General features: G+C 44.0%; 1 protein-coding gene and 1 pseudogene across 1 annotated transcript; one reads left to right on the plus strand and one right to left on the minus strand.

Annotated features, from left to right (window-relative positions):
• The first annotated feature begins 286 nt into the window (after nt 1–286).
• Nucleotides 287–23,636, plus strand: LOC136483123 (splicing factor U2af large subunit B-like). The gene is given in 10 exon segments (XM_066480220.1): nt 287–313; nt 553–612; nt 709–768; nt 894–1,517; nt 22,087–22,146; nt 22,272–22,835; nt 22,838–22,903; nt 23,033–23,168; nt 23,335–23,402; nt 23,499–23,636. Coding segments are annotated over 10 exon segments (1,803 nt in total).
• Nucleotides 18,435–20,739, minus strand: LOC136483971 (UPF0481 protein At3g47200-like; annotated as a pseudogene).
• Nucleotides 23,637–24,561: the final 925 nt, after the last annotated feature.

Genomic DNA, 24,561 nt, shown 5'->3' on the forward strand with positions numbered 1-24,561 from the left:
GTTCAAAGTTGTGAAGCTTCTTGTAGGGTTTCATGTACAGGTGATGGTTACAACTGTAAATTCAACAAATTAGTTAAGGGTTCAAGCAAATTGTGGACTGATTTTTGTGTGTGTGTGGACTGCATTACTTGCTCAGATTTAATAATTTATACACCAGTCAAATATTTTTATCCTGCAAATAAGCTTTGCCTTTTTAAGCCACCTTTATCTATGGACAGGGTTATTTGGTTTACTGCTTTCTAACCTTATTCTTTTGTTTTCTTTGAATTAGTTCAATTCCTCTTCCATGGAGCCACAAGCTATTCCTCAACAGGTTTTTTTTTTGTTGTTGTTGTAATAGTCTAGTGTCAGCAAATGTTGGTAACTACCACAAACTGTATTTCATAATAAACATTCTAATATTTCTAACTTGCAAATATAGTTTACGATGCAGTCTTCAATTTTTCAAGGACTCTTATCTTTAATTTGCCTTTACAGGATCTATTTCCGTATGCATGCAGACTTGAAAGTTTAGTTTGTTGCTTGCTAACCATATTCATTTGTGTGCATCAGTTCAATTTCAATTCCCTTGTCTTCCAGCCACACACTACGACTCAACTGATGACACAAGAGGTATAACTTCTTTTTTTTGTTGATTATTATTTGCTCTGTGCCTGCAATCTTCAGGTATTGATATAAATATTGTGCGAACATTAATTTTTACCTCAGGCTACTCTGTTCGCTCGGCGTGTTTACGTTGGTGGCCTTCCTCCCTCTGCTAACGAACAGGTCCGTACTTTCTTTTTAACCTCAAACGGGGAAAAACAACTATGCATATACTGCCTAAGTAAACAAACTCAAACACTGTTCCGAATAATTTGCAACTGTTGGCTAAATTGGATTCCTTTCTGCAGACAATTGGAGTATTCTTTAATCAAGTCATGGCTGTTATTGGAGGAAACACTGCTGGTCCCGGTGATGCTGTCTGTAGCGTCTGCATGAACCATGAACAAAGATTTGCTTTAGTGGAATTCAGACTGGCTGAGGAAGCAAGCAATGCAATGGCTCTGGATGGCATTTTGTTTGAAGGGGTGCCAGTGAAGGTTAGAAGGCCAACAGACTACAACCTTTCCCTGGCAGCAGGCTTGGGCCCGAGCCAGCCAAGCCGCAAACTGAATCTTGCTGCAGTTGGACTAACAGCAGGATCAGACGGAGGAGGGTTAGAAGATCCTAACCGTATTTTTGTGGCTGGCCTTCCCTATTTCTACTCTGAAGCTCAAGTCCGGGAGTTGCTTGAATCCTTTGGGCCTCTTCGAGGGTTTGATCTTGTGAAAGATAGGGAAACTGGCAACTCAAAGGGCTATGCATTCTGTGTTTGCTTGAACACCACTGTCACTGACATTGCTTGCGCTGCACTAAACGGTACCAAAATGGAAGACAAAACCCTTACTGTCAGAAGAGCAAACCAGAGTGCATCTCAGCCCAGACCAGAACAGCTAAGTATCCTATTGAAGGCCCAGCGACAGGTGCAAATGCATGTATATATAGACCAGCTAGATGATTTCCATACTAGACACCTTTATAGTTTATTCTCTAGCGTGCCATTTACATTTTCGATGTGCCGTTGTTGTGTTCTGACACAGAAATATGTGCGTGCTTTGTGTACAGAAACTTGCCAATCCAGTTGGAGCGGCCCCTACAAAGGTGGTTTGCCTCGTCCAGGTGGTCAGTGCAGATGAATTGAAAGATGATGAAGCGTATGAGGACATCAAGGACGACATGAGGCAAGAAGCATGCAGATATGGTATATCATTTATACCCTTTTTCGGCTCTTCAATTCGGTTTCCGTCCTACATCAAACTTCTGCTTGTATTTAATTTATCTGCTATTTACATATATTTCCTAGGAATTCTTGCATGCAACTTTGTTATGTTTATGCACTAATCACAAGAAAAATTACCTTTTGATCAGGTAATCTAGTGAAAGTTGTGATCCCACGTCCTGACCCCAGCGGACACCCGGTCACTGGAGTCGGAAAGGTGAGCCTCGTGTTGCACTGACTTCTAATGTTTGAATTTTGCCGATCTCTTTGTGTGATGGCAAATGATTTCTGATGCAAGTTTTTTCTGTTGCAGGTGTTCTTGGAATATGCAGACGTCTACAGTGCCACCAGAGCAAAGATAGCCTTGCATGGAAGGAAATTTGATGGGAAGCCAGTGGTGGCCAGCTACTATCCTGAGCTTAAGTTTGCCAATTTGGATTTCGATGGATAACTGTACGTAGCTTCTGGAAGGGAAAACACGATGACAATTATTCTAAAAATCCTTATGTGTATAAACGTACTGTTTTCGTGGTCTATATATATATATATAGTATCTATAGAGCTAAAATTTCTCCCTATTTTTTTTGTCTGGCCTCGCCTAACTACTCTCGTCACTCTTTTTCCGTTATCACTTGCTTAAGTTAGAGTTGCAAAAACCTTATATTGATATTGCACCACTCATGTCATCTCCTCACATTACGCCACATACCTTCTACTTTTTTTTTGAAATCAAACCCACAACCGAACACATCACACACACATATATTTAAGTTTGGTCAATCTCATGCCAATTTCCTTTATTGCACAAACTTCACTATGGGCCTTGAAATTTATTAATTTATAATCAAGCCCAACTAAATATGGCGGCTCCTCACATCCGGTCCCGTTTTTGTTTTTTTAGCTTTTCTCTGTTTGGATTTTTTCTGAACAGTGCTCGTCGGCCAACTCAATAGCCTCGTGCGGCCTGTGCCTGTAGAGGGACTCGATGTAGACCGAAGCGAACGCGCCGAAGCTATAGTTGCCCATGCAGCCCGAGCTCGTCGGCCCGGCACGAGGCCTGTATTTTTGGCCTGGCCCAAGCACGACACGGCCCGGTGGCGACTGGGCCCGGGATGGCACGGCCCGGAGGAGCAGGCCGTGCCTGGGCCCTAACCCATGCACGTGGGCCAGCATGGCATGGCCTTCTCCTCAACGGGAGGCCCGGTGGCGGCCCTGCCTGCCAACGGCTAGCAGGCCACAGCCGCCCCTCCCCCCGCGCCGGGTGTTTCTAGCCCTTTTATCACCCAGGTGTTGCAGGCTCAACGAAACGCTCGATTGCCCAACCCAAAAAAAAAATCATTACCGCTGCTTTAGTCAATTGACAGACAAGAATAATAAGCTGCCTGTGTGTCCATCACTACGCCAGATTTGCACATCACTGCCGGCATCATCCCTGCCGCATTTGTGAGAACCGGCAGTGATGTACCTTCACTGCCGGTTATGAGCTTGAAAATAAAAAAATGATTGGGGCTGGGCTAAAACCGGCAGTGAAGGACCACATCACTGCTGGTTTGTGGATTGAACCGGCAGTGTTTTGGCGGCCACTCATCACTGCTGGTTTAAGTCAAGAGCCGACAGTGATTGTGCTCTATCACTAGGTTCTAGCCAAGAACCGACGGTGATAAGCCTACAACACAAAAAGACTGCAGCCGTCCTCTCCTTCCTCCTCTCTTCCATCCCGAGAACAGAGACGCGCGTTTGGACCCTTCCCTCCGTTGCTGTGGCTGCTCTTCACCATGAAGCTACTGCTTGGATTTTGAAGAATGGCTTGATCTTTTTGCTTTAAGGTTAGTAACAAACATCCATTCCTTTGATTTTGTTGCTTAATTAGCTTCATTTTGATGGCTACATTGCTTGATTCTCATTCTAGTTCTTTCTCCATTCTAGAGAGCACTTTTCCAATTGGACATTTTTGCAAGGCTCAAATTGTGATGAATCCATCATCCAAAAGGTTGGTGTCTATGAACACATTTAAATTCCTAGCTAATTATTCCATGGTGGTCAAGATCATCATTGTTAGTATGTGATGCTATAATTAGTTCTTAGAAGTAGAGTAGAATAGTTGTTCTTCAATATTGTGCAATAGTTGTTTTTTACTACGATTTTCAATTTACAGGGCTGGGGCTACCAATTTCAATTTTTCAATAATTAGTGTACAATAATGTTTTTCAAAAATGGTACTTTTGAGCTACAATTGTTGTTCATGAAGCTCAATTTCTTATTAATTCTTTGTAATTACTGTCTCAGTATTTTTTTGGGCAGAGATGGATCGAGAGTGGATGCATCTGTCCCGAACGGACAAGCGGTACATGCATAGCGTCAGCCAGTTTATCACCGATGCCAAAGCCCATGATGGGAATGGGAACCCTGTCTTCTGCCCATGCAAAGATTGCAAGAATCATAGGAACTTTCGTCAAATTGAGTCTATAAGATCGCACTTGATTACCAGGGGGTTCATGCCAAACTATACGATATGGACTATGCATGGCGAGGTTGGTGCGAATGTTTTCTAGGAAAATGATGATGATGTGGACATGCCTGACGTAACCATCCACGATGCTGATGAGGAACCTAGTGTCAACACGGAACCTATGGCCATAGTTAATAATGTGTTTAGGAACACGCTAGCTGATGACACCGAGGATAACGATGGCATTTCTCAGCTGCTACGTAATGTAGAGACCGGATGTCTTAGTGAAAGACAGCTGAGAAAGCTAGAGAAAATGAGACAAGATGGCAAAACACCATTGTATAGGAATTGTCCAATGAGCAAACTAGAAGCCGACATCATGCTGTTAGAGTTCAAATCGACAAATGGATTGAGCGATAAAGGCTTCGATCAGTTGTTAGGTATAATAAGGAAAATGCTCCTAGAAAAAAACGAGTTGCCAGAAAAGACATACTTGGCCAAGCAAATGATCTGCCTCATCGGCCTCGAGGTTGAAAAAATCCACGCGTGTTCCAATGATTGCATATTGTACCGTGGAGAAAAATACAAAGACTTGGACAAGTGCCCCAAGTGTGAAGCTCCACAGTACAAGGAAGGGCCGTCAGATAAGGGTACCAAGACCAGAGGAGGTCCTGTAAAGGTCGTTTGGTATTTCCCTATAGCTCCCCGGGTGCATAGGCTGTTTGCATGTGCAAAGTCAGCCAAGTTGTTGCGCTGGCATGGCGAAGAGCGTAAGAAAGATACAATAATGAGGCACCTAGCCGATGGGCATGACTGGAGGACTGTCAATACTATGTTCTATAAGGACATCGGTGGAGAGATAAGGCACCTTTGGTTTGCTTTAAGCACAGATGGGATGAATCCTTTCAACCAGGTTAGAAGCAATCATAGCAGCTGGCTAGTGATGCTCTATATATACAACCTTCCACCTTGGGTCTGTATGAAGCGGTCATACATCCAAATGCCACTACTGATCCAAGGGCCAAGACAGCTCGGGAATGACATCGATATGTTTCTGGAACCAGTGATCGATGAACTAGTGAAGATGTTTGAAAAGGGTGTGCCGGATGTTTGGGATGAGTACAAAAAGGAATATGTCACGATCAAGGAAGTACTTATCGCTACAATCACCAACCTGCCAGGTCGAGGTTCGTTGTTCGGAGAGAAGACAAAAGGCTATACTGGATGTGTTGAGTGCTTGGACGACACCGATGTGGTAAATCTATCAAATAACTCAAAGATAGTTTATACGGGACACCGTAGGTTCCTACCTAAGGATCACCCTTACCGCAGGAATAGAAAAGATTTCAACGGTACTATTGAGAAACGCTTAGCTCCAAAATATCGAGATGGGCCTGCGATACTTCGAGAACTCAACAAACTAGAGGTTGTCCTTGGGAAGGGAGACAATGCAGTAGCAGCGCTTGATGGGAGCATTTGGAAGAAAAAATTGGTTTTCTGGAAACTACCTTACTAGCCATTTCTGAGTGTACGCTACTGTCTTGATCCCATGTACATCACTAAAAACGTGTGCGCTAACACTCTTAACACCTTGATGGACACCGGGGGAACATCGAAGGATTCACTAGCCACACGCCTGGACATGCAACACTTGGGAATCAGGAAGGAGCTGCATCCCGTGGAGCTAGAGAATGGCCAGTTCAAACTTCCGGTTGCGTCATGGACATTGAAGAAGGAAGAAAAGTATGCGCTTATTTCTTTCTTCAATGAACTCAAAGTCCCGATGGGCTACTGTGTGAACCCAAAGAGGCTAGTGAACATGAGATAACTCAAGTTCAACTATGGCCCTATGAAGGCCCATGACTGTCATGTCATTACGACTTAGCTGCTCCCTGTTGCCCTACGCGGTATCCTCCCCCCAAAGGTCCACGCCCCAATCATAAAGCTTTGCTCGTTCTTCAACGCGATCTCAAAAAAGGTCATTGATATGTCCATGCTAGAGCAGCTACAGTGGGACATAGCTGAAACTCTCGTTAGGCTTGATATGCATTTCTCGCCGACTTACTTTGATATCTCATTGCATTTGCTCATTCATCTTGTTGACCAAATTAGAGCCCTTGGCCCAATGTACCTGCATCAGATGTTTCCTTTCGAAAGATTGATGAAAGTTTTCAGGAGGAATGTTAGGAACAAATTCAGGCCAGAAGGAGGCTTGGTTGAAGGATGGTCAACGGAGGAGGCCATTGAGTTCTGCACATATTATCTAGACATCAAAAGGGTCGGAGTTCCAGAATCTCATCATTAGGGAAGACTACGTGGCAAAGGACCGATCGGGGAGAAATCTGTTACAGTAGATGACCTTGTTTCTTTCAGACAGGCACAGTTCGCTGTTCTCCACCAAGCCGAGGGCGTGATGCCATACATTGATGAGCATAGGCAATCGCTGCAAACTGTGTATCCGAGCAGGTCACAGGCTTGGCTGGATAAAAAACATAAGGACGAATTTGTCAGCTGGTTGCGACGTCGCTTGCTTAGAATAAAGTTGGGTAATCAACTGGATGCCTTAGCCAAGGGACCTTTGAGTACATATCTTAAGTACCAAGGGTATGAGATCAATGGATTCACATTTTACACAAAAAAACAAGATGGAAAGAGCACATACCAAAATTGGGGTGTTCGTTTTGATGCTCACGACGAGAACGGCAATGTGCAGGCGACATACTATGGTTTCATAGAGGAGATATAGGAGCTAGCCTTTGGTCCGTTGAAGGCAGCTCTTTTTCGCTGCCAGTGGGTCCGGCTCGAGGAAATCAACACTGACAGCGAAGGGTTCACTACCGTTGATCTCACTAAGACCGCATACAGAGACGACCCCTTCGTCCTTGCAAGAGATGTTATGCAAGTCTTCTATGCAAGGGACAACAAGACAAAAGGAAGGCTAAAAGTGGTCCAAGAAGGGAAAAGGAACATTGTCGGTATCGATGGAGTGACGAACGAAGAAGACTATAGGGGCTATCAGGAAATGCCTCCATTCGGGGCGAACGTACCCCTACCTATCCTTCAAGAGGGTGATGAACCTGCTTACGTATAAATTGATCACAGTGAGGCCCTCATTGTTGATGGACCTAAAGATAGTTAGATTATTGTTAACTATGTAATCATTATGCAGACGTTGTATCAGTAATTCGCACTAAATATTTAATTTATATTTTGTGCGCATCTCTACAATTTAATTATTTACTATGTAATCAAATATTAAGATGATGTTCACAAACACTAATATTTGATAATTATAGACCATTAATTCATTATCATACAATTAAATAATCAAGACACAATTTTTTGTGTTATTTCTATTAATAAATAAAGAAAGAAAAGCAAAATAAGTGAACTCCCTATTCTAGCTCAGCGGTTAAGGCCACGCACTCTGTACTCTGAGACCCGCGCTCGAATCCCAGGCGGGCCAAACTTTTTTGATTTTGCATTTATTATTTAGTAGTGCATTACAATGGGATAAAAGAAAAAATAAAACCATTCTAACTGAACTCCCTATCCTAACTCAGCGGTTAAGACCGCGAACTCTTGACCCCGTGACCCGCGCTCGAATCTCAGGCGGGCCAAACTTTTTATATTTTTTACAAAAGGCTGCGGTGGTAGGCTCCAAACCGACACTGTTTTTTATATTTTTTTACCTAAAGTTGGCGGTAGGGCCCTTCACTGCCGGTTTTGGTTTTAAAACCGGCAGTGATAGCTTCTATCATAGTCAGTTGCTCAAACCGACACAGAAGGCCCCATCCACTGTCGGTTTTTAAACTAAAACCGACAGTGATGTGTAGATGCTCCTCACATGCCAACAGTGCTCCCATGACCACAACCGTTGGAACACTGCTCCCACCTACCCCAACAACTTTAGTTCAGAAATAAAAATGTACCACGACTGCTAGCCCCTATAAAATGGCCCTCGGCCAGGAGCTAGCCTCTCCATGCATGTTGGTTTCAGCCAGGCCTTGTCAGCCATGATATAATGTTTTCCTCTCACAACAAACCACATATATCGTTATGCATCGTAGTCCACCAAAATGGTGCACACATGAGATACTAGAAGAATGCTACTGAAGATAGAGCAACGCCGAAGATTGGAGATGCCACGAGGTTCACAGAGCCATCCGCTGTGGTGCCGAGCTGAATCCGATGTGCTCTGGACAATACAGCAGAGGCATGGATTCATCGATGCCACCTTATCATCTCCAACCGATATAGCTCGTAGACCACCACGGTGCTGTTGTTTGACCCTAGTTGGTGCTAGAAGAATGCTACTGAGGTGGTTAAATTATAATGTGTTGATACACATTGATGGTAACATTGACCTGTATGCAAATAGGTCTTTGTTATCGTATATGTAATTTTAGTGTAAGGTCTTTGTTATCGTATATGTAACTTATTTCTAATTTTTTGATGTATTTCAATACTATCTAAATAAATATATCGTTGTTGTTAAAACTTTCCCACTGTAGTATCTAAATAAATATATCATTCACATATATGCACCTTCACTGTCGGTTCTATTTAGAAACCGGCAGTGATAGTCACCTTCACTATCGGTTCTATTTAAAAACCGACAATGATAGTAACTTTCATTGTCGGTTCTATTTAAAAACCGGCAGTGATGTCTATGCCCCCCTATATAAAACAAACCGCCGGCCACATACATCGATCCCACCCACCCACGAACTCTCTCAGTCTCATTTCTCATATTTCACTCTCACTTCTCAAGACATCCACTCTCTCTCTACGTGATTTGGTCATGGCTCCTGCATTTTTCAATGGTATTGATATGTTATCTTCTCCAATATTCTATCTATATTATTTTGATCTATATTTATATTCATGTTTCTTTGCATTCTACATTTATATATATTCTTATTCCTTACATTCGATCTATATTTAATTATGTTGCCACATTTTACTTGGAAGAATTTTTTGTGCATATATTTTATGTTCATATTTTTTTTGCATTTTATCGATCAGGTGGTATGAACAACGGACCTCCCCCACCACAAGAACTAGGTTTCCACCTTGGCGATGAGTCATTCGCTCCTAATGTGGCCATTCCACGGTTCCCTTTTCCAGCTATTGTATGAAATATTTTCCAACATCTTTTATTTTTTGATGCTAATAAATAACTGTAATTAGTTTAATATCATTGTTGCATGCATATATGTCGCAGACTATATCCCCAATAGATTGGCTGCGAACAGCACTTAGCTAGTTCTTTATCTCAGACATCGTCGAGAACACGGCATCTAATGCAAGTGGTCGGCTATGGATGTGTGAACTCAGTTTTTTCATCCCTGTGAGGGGTTCAAATCATCGGAACCATATCCACGGGACGGGAATACAGAGCCTGGACATGATAAGCGCCCAATTAAGTGTCGTGCGCATTTGTTTAGAGGCACTTCGATGTATTTGCTATGATGTGCCTGATTTCTCGTACTTCAAGGCACTTGCTTTGAATGCTGGTGATTTCCCCGTCCCGCAAGCAAGCGAATGGTTTGCGAGCTACAACCATGCGGATATGGTAAAATGGTCACTTATACCTGAGTCGTGGTTATTTGTTGTTTATTATTGTAATAACATTCTCTAATTTTTTCTTTTTCTCCCCATGCAGATTGCGCTATAGGACCTTACCTATGCTGCATGTGGCTTGTGGGCCATTCTAGACCAAGCTACGGAGCAACTCGGGTACGATTGTGACTTCTGCAATGGAAACCTCGGCCAGCTCACTATAGAAGGACGATAGTACTGCATAAGGATTACTAACAGGGGCAGTGGTCGTTCAGTATGTTACATCTATGGTCGACCATTCTTTCGGTATTGTGAGGCACGAGAGAGTGCACTCATTAGGGCATTGAACTTCATCGATACAAGCGGATACATAATCTGTGGCATCAATTACTATATATGGCTACAGAGGCATGTTAGTGTGCGTAGCCTGATCGATCCCGGCAGTGATTCCGATAGTAACTAATGTTTATTTAGCAAGGTTTTCAAGGTCGTAGTTTAATTGGGTTCTAATTTTAATATGTATGGCTTTGTGTGTTTAATTATTGTCATGCATGTAATTCGTGTAACATTCCGGTGTCGTATTTGTCTCAAAATTATTCTCAGGCTTGCACGTGCCACGTGTGAAGGAAACACCGAGTTTGGGATTTTCCGGAGATGGTTTGCTACTTTCTGAGGTTTAATTGAATTTCCGCACAACGACACCATTTTATTATAGGTTGAACTAAGTCTACCCACGAAAAAATCTGGAATGGTGCCAAACTTTTACACAGGCTCTAATGTGCCCTAGGGATAAGACTTTTGTGGAGGTGGATAAAAAAATCTATTTGGTCCAAGATGAAATTCACTCTCTTTTGTCTCATTTGGCACAGAGAAAAATATAATAAATAAAAAAAATGAACAGAAAAACATAAGATCCTGTGTGGGGTCTTAATTTGGGTGTACATGCTTGCCAAAAAAATTTCAAGCCATTTCGACATAGGCGGAGTATACATGCTTCACAGAGGAACATGTGCCCTTTCATCGAATCATGACTGCACACATAGGTTATCAAGGTTTCAATGGTTCAAAGCATTCTGGTGTTGTATTGGTCTCAAACTTTTTCTTAGGCTTGCATGTGCCACGTGTGAAGGAAACACCAAGTTTGGGATTTTCCGGAGAAGGTTTGCTACTTTCTGAGGTTTAATTGAATTTTCGCGCGACGAGACCGTTTAATTATAGGTTGAACTGAGTCTACCCACGAAAAGATCTGGAATGGTGCCAAAGTTTTACACAGGCTCTAATGTGCCCTAGGGATAAAAATTTTGTAGAGGCGAATGAAAAAATATATTGGGTCCAAGATGAAATTCACCCTCTTTTGTCTCATTCAGCACACAAAAAAATATAATTAATAAAAACATGATTAGAAAAACCTAAGATCCTGTGTGGGATCTTAATTTTGGTGTACACGCTTGTCAAAAAAAATTCAAGCCATTTCAACATAGGAATACATATGCTTTTATTTATTCAGTACATAAAAGAATTTTTTAATATATATAAACATCACTGTCGGTTTCAAGAAACCGGCAGTGATGAGAAGAAACCAACAGTGATGCTTGTTATCACTGTCGGTTTATTTAGAAAACAGGCAGTGATATATAAAAAAAATTAAAAACAATTGTGCCAGCCCTCGGGTTTGAGCTCGGGTCTCGGGCTACAGAGTTCAGACACTTAACCGCTGCGCTAGTATAGGATGTGGGCCATGGTTTATTTATTTTATCGTTTTGACCTTTAGACTGCTTAATAAATTATAAAATTAAACCAAAAAAATTGGGCTGCCTGGGGCTAAGTTGTGGGGTCGTAACCGTTGCGCTAGTAGGAGGAGTTCGAAAGAAAATGAAAACTTATCCTACTTAACACCTAACTTAACACCTAACTGCTATAGCACATCACTGCCAGTTTGGGGAGTGACCCGGCAGTGATGTGCCCCATCACTGTCGGTTTACAAGCAGAACCGGCAGTGATAAGCTACTACTATAAAAGTGGCGCGGGTTGAAATTATCCCAATTCATTTCAACCCCGCGCCAACCCCTCCCCCCGCGCCGCTGGAGCACCACCCCGTGCCGGAGCACCGCCCCACGCCATCCACCGCCCCACGCCGGAGCACCGCCCCACGTCGGAGTAGCACCCCACGCCAGAGCACCGCCCCACACCGTCCACCGCCCCAAGCCGGAGCACCGTGCCGTCCATGCCAAGCTGGAGCACCGCGCCGTCCAGAGCACCAAGTCGTCCGTCCCACCACCGAGGCCTTTAGGAGCGCGCAGACAGCTGCTTTCCCACCCCCACGGTGAGTGTGTGGCTCACTGCTTGCTACGTGTCTGATGAAATGTCCCACAGCTGCTTACTTGAATCAGTTTGATCATGCAGTGTGTGCTGTCATATAGTTTGATCATGCAGCTGTGAATGCTAGAACCTAGGTTTGCCACACACTTGTGAAAGAACCTCGCGCCAATGGTTGGGGGATTTATAGTGAGACTGAAGACTCTTAGACATCTCTAGGAGTATATCCAAAAGTCTTAAACTGGCTCTCTAAATCATCATTTGGTTTTTAACGAATAAAAAATATTCTTTATATCTTTCCTACATCTAACAACTATTACTAAGGCACGTGAATAGCTATTTTCCAAACACTCCTATCTATGCAATGGTCGTGTGTTATTCGTAAATATATTAAATTGTATAAGAATACATCATGTTTGAATGACAACCTAATTTACTTAAATGTATAGGCAACCATGGCATGGTATGTAGTGCATGTTGGTCACATGCCTGGGATTTATCGAACCTAGAAAGATTGCTATGCTCAAGTCAATCGCTACCCTGGTAATTTGCACAAAAAATACAACACAGAAGCTGAAGCTTTGAGGGCCTACTATAGTCATCCGGCCAACCTTGCAAACCATGGGCAATCGGCCTACTATGGTCCAATGAATGCAAACCATGGCCATCCGTTGGCACTGGAGATCGAAGAGAAGCCACCCGCCGGAGATGTGAAGATTAGGATAATTGCTCCTTGGTCATGGAAAGATGTCATGCTTTTATTTATGGCTATGTTCATCGCTTTTCTTATTTCGAAGTTGATGTAGTCTTAGTTTCATAGAAGAGTAGGTGGACTTTGTTGTTTGTGGTCAATCAAACAATGAATTTGTTCTAGGTGAACATATGCTATTATTTGACTTTGTTGTATGTGGACTTATTATTAGACTTTGCATTAAACACATTATATATATATATATGAACATATGCTATTAGTAGTTGTCTGCGGCCAAAACTAACCACGATCGTGTCACAGCTATGACTCATTGTCGCATGTTACCCCGTTGCCAAAGAACTGATCGGCAACAACAAGCGACTGATATCGCTAGGACAGGAGAGCCGCATGATCCGACAAACGGTGACGGTGTCAATCAGGTCGGTGAGAACGAGCAACCATGGACCCCGTCCGGCCTGCTCGATCTAGGTCAAAATGACCAAGATGGCCAGGTAACTTTGGTATCATGTCACTATGTAGCCACACAAGCTAATCTATTGAGGATCATAGCTTACTTAGTGTCTCTAGCAGGAGCCTCCGCCGGCCAAGGAGCCAGAGGGTTCGGGTAGCAGGAAGGCTAGATCCAAGCGAGGCGTGTCAAAGATTCCTATTGGTAGGAATGCACACTGGCACATTACAGAGTTCAATGAATTCAGAGATCCACTCTCACCACCTATAGCTTTGACCAAATACAAGACTATCCTCGGGTTACTTGTTAGGGACTTCATCCCGATTAAGTACAGGAAGTGGATTGGGAAAGATGATGACCGGTGGAGGGTTCCCGAAAGCGAGAAGGATTACATATGGGATGTCAAGATCCCAGAGTATTTCACCTTCCCAGCTGAGTATGACAGGGAGTTAGTCAAGAAAAAAGCAAAAGAAATCATGGGGACATGCTTCAAGAATTTCAAGGGGACATTGTACAAGAATTTTGTCCTCCAAAATAAAGAGCCAGATTTCGATGGTCGAAAGTTTAGCAAGCAGAAAGACTTCTGACAGGATTTCAAGGAATACAGGTTATCTGAGGAGTACTTAGAACTGAGCAGGAAGAATAAGGAGAATTCGCAGAAAGCGATGAATCCTCATCATCTCGGCTCTCGTGGCTACGCCAAAAAGATGCCAGAATTTGAAGCAGAACTTCAAAAGATAGATCGCCTTGCTGAGGAAGGCGTTCAGGTTGAGACCACCGAGTGGGAGCCTAGATCGGTATTATACTGTATGGGGAGAAATGTACGGCACGCCGAGGATGGGAGCTTGAGCTCCTCAAATCAACCCATGAGCGAACTCATCCAGAGGATCTCCCAGGTAACTGAGGAGGTGAGGCAAGGGACTCGCACTTCTAATAGGGAGAAAGACGCGCTCACCCAAGCACTCGGATCCAAGGAGCACCCTGGTCGCACTAGAGGAACATGTGTTGTTCCTTGGAAACTAGCATTCCCCCAAGAATCTAACAATTATCGGAGCCGCTCGAGGCGTAGAGCGGAACATGAGGCAGAGTATTTGAGGAGACTAAAAGAGATGGAAGACATAATGGAAGCACAGATTGAGGCGACCGTTGAAGCGCGAGTCGAGCAAATTTTGCTGTCCAAGGGGTCAGTAGTACCACAAAACCCTACTTCTAGTGCCTTTAGCCCATAGTTTAGGGGTCGTAGCAGCTGCGGATCGACCCCGCTCGACGAAGAAGAGGCGAATGTGCCTCATCCGATGGATGACATCACTGAACCCGTCAATGTTAGGTTGTACATCCGTCAGGAATGGACAAAGGACAAGGTGGCGCTAGGCCAGGCCTGGCCTGCGGGAGACGAGACAATTAATGGCCACCCAATTTCACTAGGGTATGCTTGCGTCACCATTGACAGAATACTTGATAAGAAATTTAACAAGATACCCATTGAGTAACTCGTAGCGGAAGATAGGCCGAAACTTGGTCAAAACAAGGGCTCTCAAGTGGCCTAGCGCAAGCGCTTCATTAAGCTTGACCATCAATATTCGTCTGATGATGAGGACGACTACGAGTCTTCACCCACCCCCGATGATCACTCACCATCTCCCAACAGAGATCACTCCCCTCCTCATTCGGAGCCAACACCCCCAAGAAGACAGAGGTCTCCTTCTATTCCTCCTCGTCCGACTCCATCTTCATCATCCTCGAGAAAAGAGACTCCTCCTCCTCCTCCCCCTCCTCCTCCATCTTCATCAGCGCCGGGAAAACAGAATTCTCGTCGTCATCCTCCTCCTCCACCTTAGCCCAAAACAAGATCAAGGACATCCTCGTAGTCGTAGAAAAGGTCCTCGGATTCGGTTGTTAATGCTCCCAAAGTGGACCAACAGAAAAGAAAAAGGCCGTTCAGTGGCAGTGTTACCACCTTGATGAAACAAAATTTACAGCACACATCTCGAAAGGAAGATTGTGTTAGTTTCTTCGATCTCTATGCCTCACTGCCTTCGTATATGTTGAAGTCCGAATTCGAAAGGCAAACACAGAATAAATACGCTACAACAAGAGACGAAGAAATACACAATAAAGATTTAAGGAATATACAGAAGTACGTTGAAGACAACCCAGGATTAACCATGGAAGAGGTCGCGAACATCTATTATGATGTACAAGGGACGGGAACACCGGCAATGAAGTATGAAAGGGGCAATCTTTTGGTTCCCGATGACGAGTATAAAAATCTGACAACATATATGTGCCGGTTGCATGAATATTACATGGCTCAAGCAACAGAGACGGACGACTTTGGTTTTGAGGTTATTATCCGTTTGCCACATGTTTTCCATTATCCCAAAGAAGAGAAGTTCGATGTCGAGTGGGAGTGCTTATTCCAGCTATACCAGAAACGTGATCTCGATGTTCAAATGTTGACGCTGTGGACTATGTAAGTACCCTACACGCGTGATATTACAATTAACTACTCTCTCGAGACAAATTGTTAACTTTTGAACACTTCCCATGACTTTGTGTAGGTGTATATCAAAATTTTGCATTGTAAAAAGCAAATGGGATTACATAGGCTTCTTGGACCCCTTGCGAGTCAATGAGAGGACATGTCTAGGCCTCTATGGATGTGACGTGGAAGACCTGAAATAGAGATTGATTGCTGTTTTCGACGAATTCACGATGAAGAAGAAAACCCACATGCTTCTAGCCTACAACTGCGACTATGTGTTCTCGGCTTTTAATTTTATGCTTCTTTTTTGGTTAAGATTATTCGATAATTAGGATTATGTGATTATAACAACCATTTCGTCTTCATTTGTGTCAATCTTGCCAAAAACCATTTTATCATCTGGATGCACCGGTGGCAGTGCTGAATTAGTAAGCGATCCTAATAACATATTATTTTCTAGTCACACATACCGCTTTCTAATGTTTCTCCCTTTAATGTTGCTCAGTGTCCGAATAAGACATATTGGTGGGACGCAGGTCCCATTGAAGGTTGTCGAAATGGAGGGTAAGTACCTGTTACAACCGGCGGGAAACAATGAATGTGGGTTTTATGTAATGTGGGCAATGCTTCACTACATCGGCGGGAAATCGGAAGAAGCCAATAAGTTGTGTGTATAATCCCCATTTTATTTATATCTGTTAATAATTCAACAAAATGATTTACTATTCCTCTTTGGATATCATCTATTTTAAATGACAGCACAAGAAATATAACCACCAAAGGCTGTTAGACATGGAGATCGTCGCACTACAATCGGAGCTCGCAAAGTTCATCTTAGCCGAGGTATTGGAAAAAGATGGAGTATTTTCCATTGCACAACCCGTGAGGTACAAGGACCAGTATGGCCCAGAGCGGCTCACCAGATTATTGTAAGAAGTCCGAGAAGCACTGCACAATCTGTGATTTCTGAGAACATTTCTTTTTTGTTTTGAGGGATCGAGATCTGGATAAGAACATTTGAACTGTAACCGTAACATTTGTAATGTTTAATATTGATGGACCTGTCGTCTACGTAGCGTATATAAAGCGAAACTCGATTCCACGAAATAATATAAATTAAAATCAATTATAAAACAATAAAATGCCAATGGGCCATCACTAGCGGTTGGCAACGAACCGGCAGTGTTGTCTTGCTCAACACTGTCGGTTTAAGCTATGAACCCACAGTGTTGTCTTTCTCAACACTGCCGGCTTGAGCCATGAACCGACAGTGTTGTCTTGCTCAACACTGCCGGCTTGAGCATGAACCGCCAGTGTTGTCTTGCTCAACACTGCCGGCTTGTGCCATGAACCGACAGTGTTGGATTGCTTAACACTGCCGGCTTGAGCCATGAACCGATAGTGTTGTCTTGCTTAACACTGCCGGCTTGCGCCATGAACCGACAGTGTAGGCTTGCTCAACACTGTTGGCTTGAGCCAAGAACCGACACTCTTGAAGCAAACATCACTGTCGGTTGGGACTACAAACCGGCAGTGTTGTTCAACTATACACTGTCGGGTGGAGCCAGGAACCGACACTGTTTCCTGTAGATCAGGGTCGGTTTTTAAGAACCGACAGTGATGTCAACCCCCCATCACTGCTGGTATGCCACTGTCGGTTCAAAATCCGGCAGTGATGTTCAGATCTGGGGTAGTGTATCCAACTGTGTGCACGATGTTTTGGGTGAGTGTGCAATCATGTATGAAGTGGTTTACAAGCGGAGAAGTGATTTTACCAAACCGTTAAAGATCCTCTAACATGTGTCAAATGAGAAACACTTCCACAGGGCTCCGGAGGAGCCGCTAGCATTGTTACTTTTATACAGAGTTAAAATGGTAATTTTAAGTTGGACCACGACCATTGCAACATAATCTGTTGCTTGGAGGAAGAACACGTTTTAGCAACAAACCAAAACTTTTTTCGAATTTATCAAAACAATGTGAATTGCAGTGATGGGAGATTATAATCTCATTATCATATAAAATTCCTACAAATATTTTTTTCTAAAATTTTAGTATTTAATATGAATGGTACCCAATTCTCTATACTATTTGTTGCAGATCCACCACGTATATCAGTACTATAAATAAAAGAAAATAGTGGAACAAAAGGGCAAGCTTGCTCAAAACTAGTCCAAGTTGGGGTATAATATATATATATATATACTTCAATGTCGATGCATGCAGACGTACTCACATGGTAGGTGCTACCTTCTATAAATAGCATGTCTCACTGACCATAAGATGTAGAGCTCCACTAACCATATTCTATCGTAATTCGTATCAACTCCATGTTACAATTTGCACCAAGTTGATATATATTCAAAGAAGAGAAGACAGCAGGATTGCAGGAAGAAAGAATTGGAAAATACAGGATTGGCAAAGCAACAATGGTGTGCGGCCAACTAGCAGATTCCGCGGCCAACTGATGGAATAGACAATAGTACTGTCAGATTCAGAACACACTAGCTAGAGAATCAGAAAGAAGGCAACACATTGCATTTTACTGCAAATGGGATTCAGAATTCAGATACAGGGAATAATTTTAGTTACCATGGAAACTAGCTAGCAACAGTTGGATCATCTCACACTGACAGCATCGTAGATCATCGATAGACCTTATCGAGATTTGAGAGACCTGATTGTGCCTATGATACTGGCAAGCGCAGCAATCACGGAGATGACGGCTACGATGACTTTCACATTCCTGTAAACAAACGCGTGCAGCTTGGTCCGCGTCCTCCTGTTCACCTTGTAGTCCTCGATCTCCTCCATGGTGCGGACGTAGCGTGATCCAAGGCGCAGTCCCTGGACGCTCGTCAGGAAGCGGAGGGCCTCCCTGTTGGTGAGCCCTCCACCTCCCTGTCCACAAGCATGCCGAGGAGGAGGAGATACGAGCAGACGGCCGACGCCTCGTCCTCGGCGTCGTGAAAGCTGGGGGTCACGCACAGCTCAAGGGCCGCCATGTTGAGCAGCACGCTGGCGCGCGTGTCGTCCAGGGACAGTGGCGACAGGGAGAGCTCGGCGAAGAGGTTCCCTTTCTTGTTGACGCCCATGTAGACGAGCTCGGTCGTCTTGCTGGCCGTCAGCGTGATGCCGATCTCGGCGAGCTCGATGGCGCTCACGGAGAAGGACATCGACTCGGTCTCCGGTAGTGTAGGCAGCTTGACGTCACTTCTTCCGACGATGTAGTACCGGAGGAGGCCGAGGAGGTGCGGCGGCTCAAAGGCGTCGTCCATGACGAACGGCTTCTCGTGCCGGTCCTTGCGGTCCTGCAGACAGCCTCGCAGGGAAGCGACGAACTCCTTCAATGGCACGGGCCTGAACGCCATGACGGCCCTGACCACCGGCCATGGGAGCTGGTTCTCGAGCTGCATGATGTCGTGATAGACGTCTTTGTCGTTGGCGTCGAAGAAGCTACGCAGCGCCGGGTCCATCTGGGCAAGGCCGGCGTCGGTGCACGTGAGCATGTACTGCACCAGGAAGCAAGCGTCGTCCATGTGGGCAAGGCCGGCGTCGGTGCACGTGAGCATGTACTGCACCAGGAAGCAAGCGTCGTAGAACATCATGGGCAGGAACACGTCGTCGCCGATGCTGTCCACCACGTTCCTGTCATAGATGCTCCGGGCGTAGCCGGCGACGGCGACGTCCGCCCCATAGACCTCCTCGGCTGAGCGGCCTGACTCCATGATGCAGTGGTATGCAGCCACGTGCTTCACCTTCTCCGCCGCCTTCAGGTGGTCTCGGCCGTGGTGGTATGGGCCGATCGACACCGTCATCGGAACGGTGTACAGTTCACCGAGAGATCGAATTCTTGCTGGGTACCTGTGCATCTTCATCTTCATCATGTCCACGTCGAACTTGAACTCACGCGCGGCTTTATCGAACACATGGATCGGATTGCTGTAGATGTTCGTTTCCATGTTGTGGAAATCGGCCTGAAACTCTTGTGCTGCTTTCTCGATCTCGATCCGATCATTTTGTGTGGCTGATGCACACTCAACCAGCTGTCCTCTGCTAGAGCTAGTAGGAACATATGTTTGGAGGCAGCTACCGTATATCTCAGTACCCGCCGACTCCACTACCACTGGGAGGCTAGCAGCGCATGCACATACTTCTGGTTCCATTGCCATGCTCCAATGTGCTAGCTGAAACTCAGCTGGCTGCATGCCCCAATAGGTCAGCTGAATGTCGCAAGGCACCCATCCTGCATCTGGTTCCATGGAACAATCTGCCACCCCCAGCTGCGTGTATTTGCTGCAGAAAGTTCTGCGCTGGGAAAGAATAAACGAAGAGTGAAAAAAGAGCTAGAAACACATCAGGACAAATATCATAGCGGAAACACAAACTAATGGTGAGAAAGGAAAATCTTACAGCCAGGCAGAAAGAAGCACAGTCACGCAGCCATGTGGAAACTCCTCTTATATAGCATAGACAGACCGGCCGGCCATGTGAATGACGTCTATCCTATTCACTCGAAGTGGTCAATTGGACCATGTTTAACATAATGGTTGGCGAAGATTCTTTATCTTACTATGTTCCATTCTAAGCAATGGTCATGTATTCTAGCCCCACATGCAAACAAAACAAGATGAAACATATGTGCCTCAGCTGGCAAAATTTGGTGAAACAAGCTCCACTGCTATTTGGTGTTGTGTTTGTCTATATATGTGTGCATAACCATTATTCGGGCTAAATGCTCACTTAAATGGATAAATTAAATGGCGGTTTAAACAGAATAAATGATCGATTGACAGGAAACGCCGTACCACCAGTGCAACGTTTAAACGGTGTGCCAACAGGCTAAACGACCATTTAACGACGTAGGCCATGAAAAATCTGTATGGTTAATTTGATCTTTAAAATGGATTTTGAGAAAGCGCATAATAAAGTCAAATGAGGCTTTCTTTATAACATACCTCATAGATGAAAGAACTTTTAGCTTATATGTAAAGGGTACAATAATAATATAACTATTTACTATTTACTACTTAGCAATTTACTTGAAGGATCCAACGAGGACTCTCTGCTGCTGATCGATTTTGTTATGGGCCGAAATTTGCATCCGAGCAGGGGCCTAATCGGGTTGGGATCGGACAAGACAAATTAAAGGCCCGGCCTGCTAAATGAATTCGGATCATCGGGATCGTCGGCAACGATTCCTTTCAAAGCAGTCGAGTCGTCCAAAGATCTTATAAAACGAACAGAAGCGATCGCAACGACCGAATCCCCGAATCCCTCCTCCAATCCAACCCCAAGGAACGAAGAAAGCCACGAAGTGCGCGGGCGGGCGAATGGGTGGCGGCGATGCGGATGCGGTCCGCCGCGTCGAGCGCGCCCGCTGCGAGGTGCGTCGATCAATCCCCAAGTGCCCGCCCCCCTCGTTTCTCTTCCTTCTCGTGATGCCGGGCAGTCGACCATTGTTCCGATTAATGAACTCGTGCTACTGCCGCTAAATCGAAGCTTCGTAGGGCAAAAACAAAACAACAACAACAATAATGTACTGCAAACTCGGATTTGTCAGTGCGATCGAAATCAACCTCGTTTTTTTTAATGCACAGAATGTTCAAAGTTGTGAAGCTTCTTGTAGGGTTTCATGTAAAGGTGATGGTTACAACTGTGAATTCAACAAATTAGTTAAGGGTTCAAGCAAATTGTGGACTGATTTTTGTGTGTGTGTGTGTGGACTGCATTACTTGCTCAGATTTAATAATTTATACACGAGTCAAATATTTTTATCCTGCAAATAAGCTTTGCCTTTTTAAGCCTCCTTTATCTATGGACAGGATTATTTGGTTTACTGCTTTCTAACCTTATTCTTTTGTTTTCTTTGAATTAGTTCAATTCCTCTTCCATGGAGCCACAAGCTATTCCTCAACAGGTTTTTTTTTTGTTGTTGTAATAGTCTAGTGTCAGCAAATGTTGGTAACTACCACAAACTTTATTTCATAATAAACATTCTAATATTTCTAACTTGCAAATATAGTTTACGCTGCAGTCTTAATTTTAAAGGACTCTTGTCTTTAATTTGCCTTTACAGGATCTTTTTCCGTATGCATGCAGACTTAAAAGTTTAGTTTGTTGCTTGCTAACCATATTCATTTGTGTGCATCAGTTCAATTTCAATTCCCTTGTCTTCCAGCCACACACTACGACTCAACTGATGACACAAGAGGTATGACTTCTTTTTTTTGTTGATTATTATTTGCTCTGTGCCTGCAATCTTCACGTATTGATATAAATATTGTGCGAACATTAATTTTTACCTCAGGCTACTCTGTTCGCTCGGCGTGTTTACGTTGGTGGCCTTCCTCCCTCTGCTAACGAACAGGTCCGTACTTTCTTTTTAACCTCGAACGGGGAAAAACAACTATGCATATACTGCCTAAGTAAACAAACTCAAACACTGTTCCGAATAATTTGCAACTGTTGGCTAAATTGGATTCCTTTCTGCAGACAATTGGAGTATTCTTTAATCAAGTCATGGCTGTTATTGGAGGAAACACTGCTGGTCCCGGTGATGCTGTCTGTAGCGTCTGCATGAACCATGAACAAAGATTTGCTTTAGTGGAATTCAGACTGGCTGAGGAAGCAAGCAATGCAATGGCTCTGGATGGCATTTTGTTTGAAGGGGTGCCAGTGACGGTTAGAAGGCCAACAGACTACAACCTTTCCCTGGCAGCAGGCTTGGGCCCGAGCCAGCCAAGCCGCAAACTGAATCTTGCTGCAGTTGGACTAACAGCAGGATCAGACGGAGGAGGGTTAGAAGATCCTGACCGTATTTTTGTGGGTGGCCTTCCCTATTTCTACTCTGAACCTCAAGTCCGGGAGTTGCTTGAATACTTTGGGCCTCTTCGAGGGTTTGATCTTGTGAAAGATAGGGAAACTGGCAACTCAAAGGGCTATGCATTCTGTGTTTACTTGAACACCACTGTCACTGACATTGTTTGCGCTGCACTAAACGGTACCAAGATGGAAGACAAAACCCTTACTGTCAGAAGAGCAAACTAGAGTGCATCTCAGCGACTCAGCCCAGACCAGAACAGCTAAGTATCCTATTGAAGGCCCAGCGACAGGTGCAAATGCTGGTATATATAGACCAGCTAGTTGATTGCCATACTAGACACCTTTATAGTTTATTCTCTAGCGTGCCATTACATTTTCGATGTGCCGTTGTTGTGTTCTGACACAGAAATATGTGCGTGCTTTGTTTACAGAAACTTGCCAATCCAGTTGGAGTGGCCCCTACAAAGGTGGTTTGCCTCGTCCAGGTGGTCAGTGCAGATGAATTGAAAGATGATGAAGCGTATGAGGACATCAAGGACGACATGAGGCAAGAAGCATGCAGATATGGTATATCATTTATACCCTTTTTCGGCTCTTCAATTCGGTTTCCATCCTACATCGAACTTCTGCTTGTATTAATTTATCTGCTATTTACATATATTTCCTAGGAATTCTTGCATGCAACTTTGTTATGTTTATGCACTAATCACAAGAAAAATTACCTTTTGATCAGGTAATCTGGTGAAAGTTGTGATCCCACGTCCTGACCCCAGCGGACACCCGGTCACTGGAGTCGGAAAGGTGAGCCTCGTGTTGCACTGACTTCTAATGTTTGAATTTTGCAGATCTCTTTGTGTGATGGCAAATGATTTCTGATGCAAGTTTTTTCTGTTGCAGGTGTTCTTGGAATATGCAGACGTCTACAGTGCCACCAGAGCAAAGATAGCCTTGCATGGCAGGAAATTTGATGGGAAGTCAGTGGTGGCCAGCTACTATCCTGAGCTTAAGTTTGCCAATTTGGATTTCGATGGATAACTGTACGTAGCTTCTGGAAGGGAAAACACGATGACAATGTTTTAACCCTGGGTATAAACGTACTGTTTTCGTGGTCAATGTTTATACAGATCCAGAAGAGGTGGTAAATTTTGATGATGAGCACGGGTGCTTTGTGTTGAGAACCAAAAGTGGCTAGAGGGCTTTGTAGTAATGTTCTTGGCAGTAAAACAATAACAAATAATATTTAGGATCGTCGCATTCGAAATCCGGAGGAAAAATAAGGAAAAAGACAGGCGCCAAACTGGTCTGGCCGATTTCTCAATCGGCCATGCCGGTTCTCATGTGCTGCACCGCAACGGCCCTAATAGCCTGGCCTAGCCGGTTTGGGACCTGACCAGACGGGTTTTTTCTCTGTTCGAGTCGAACCGATTACTTTCTAAAATGATTTTTGGATGTGTTTTGGCGTAGAAAACATAGAGATTATGATCTCGACTTGTCTCGTACTAAAATAAGACCACCCATCTATCTATATCTATATATATAGTATTTATAGAGCTAAAATTTCTCCCTATTTTTTTTTTGTCTGGCCTCGCCTAACTACTCTAGTCACTCTTTTTCCATTATCACTTGCTTAAGTTAGAGTTGCAAAAACCTTATATTGATATTGCACCACTCATGTCATCTCCTCACATTACGCCGCATACCTTCTACTTTTTTTAGAAATCAAACCCACAGCAGTACACATCACACACACATATATTTAAGTTTGGTCAATCTGATGCCAATTTCCTTTATTGCACAAACTTCACTATGGGCCTTGAAATTTATTAATTTATAATCAAGCCCAACTAAATACGGCTCCTCACATCCGGGTCCTGTTTTAGTTTTTTTAGCTTTTTTTCTGTTTGGATTTTTTCCGAACAGCACTCGTCGGCCAACGCGATATCCTCGTGCGGCCTGTGCT

This window comes from Miscanthus floridulus, chromosome 9, assembly GCF_019320115.1.
Source record: "Miscanthus floridulus cultivar M001 chromosome 9, ASM1932011v1, whole genome shotgun sequence".
NCBI lineage: Eukaryota > Viridiplantae > Streptophyta > Magnoliopsida > Poales > Poaceae > Miscanthus > Miscanthus floridulus.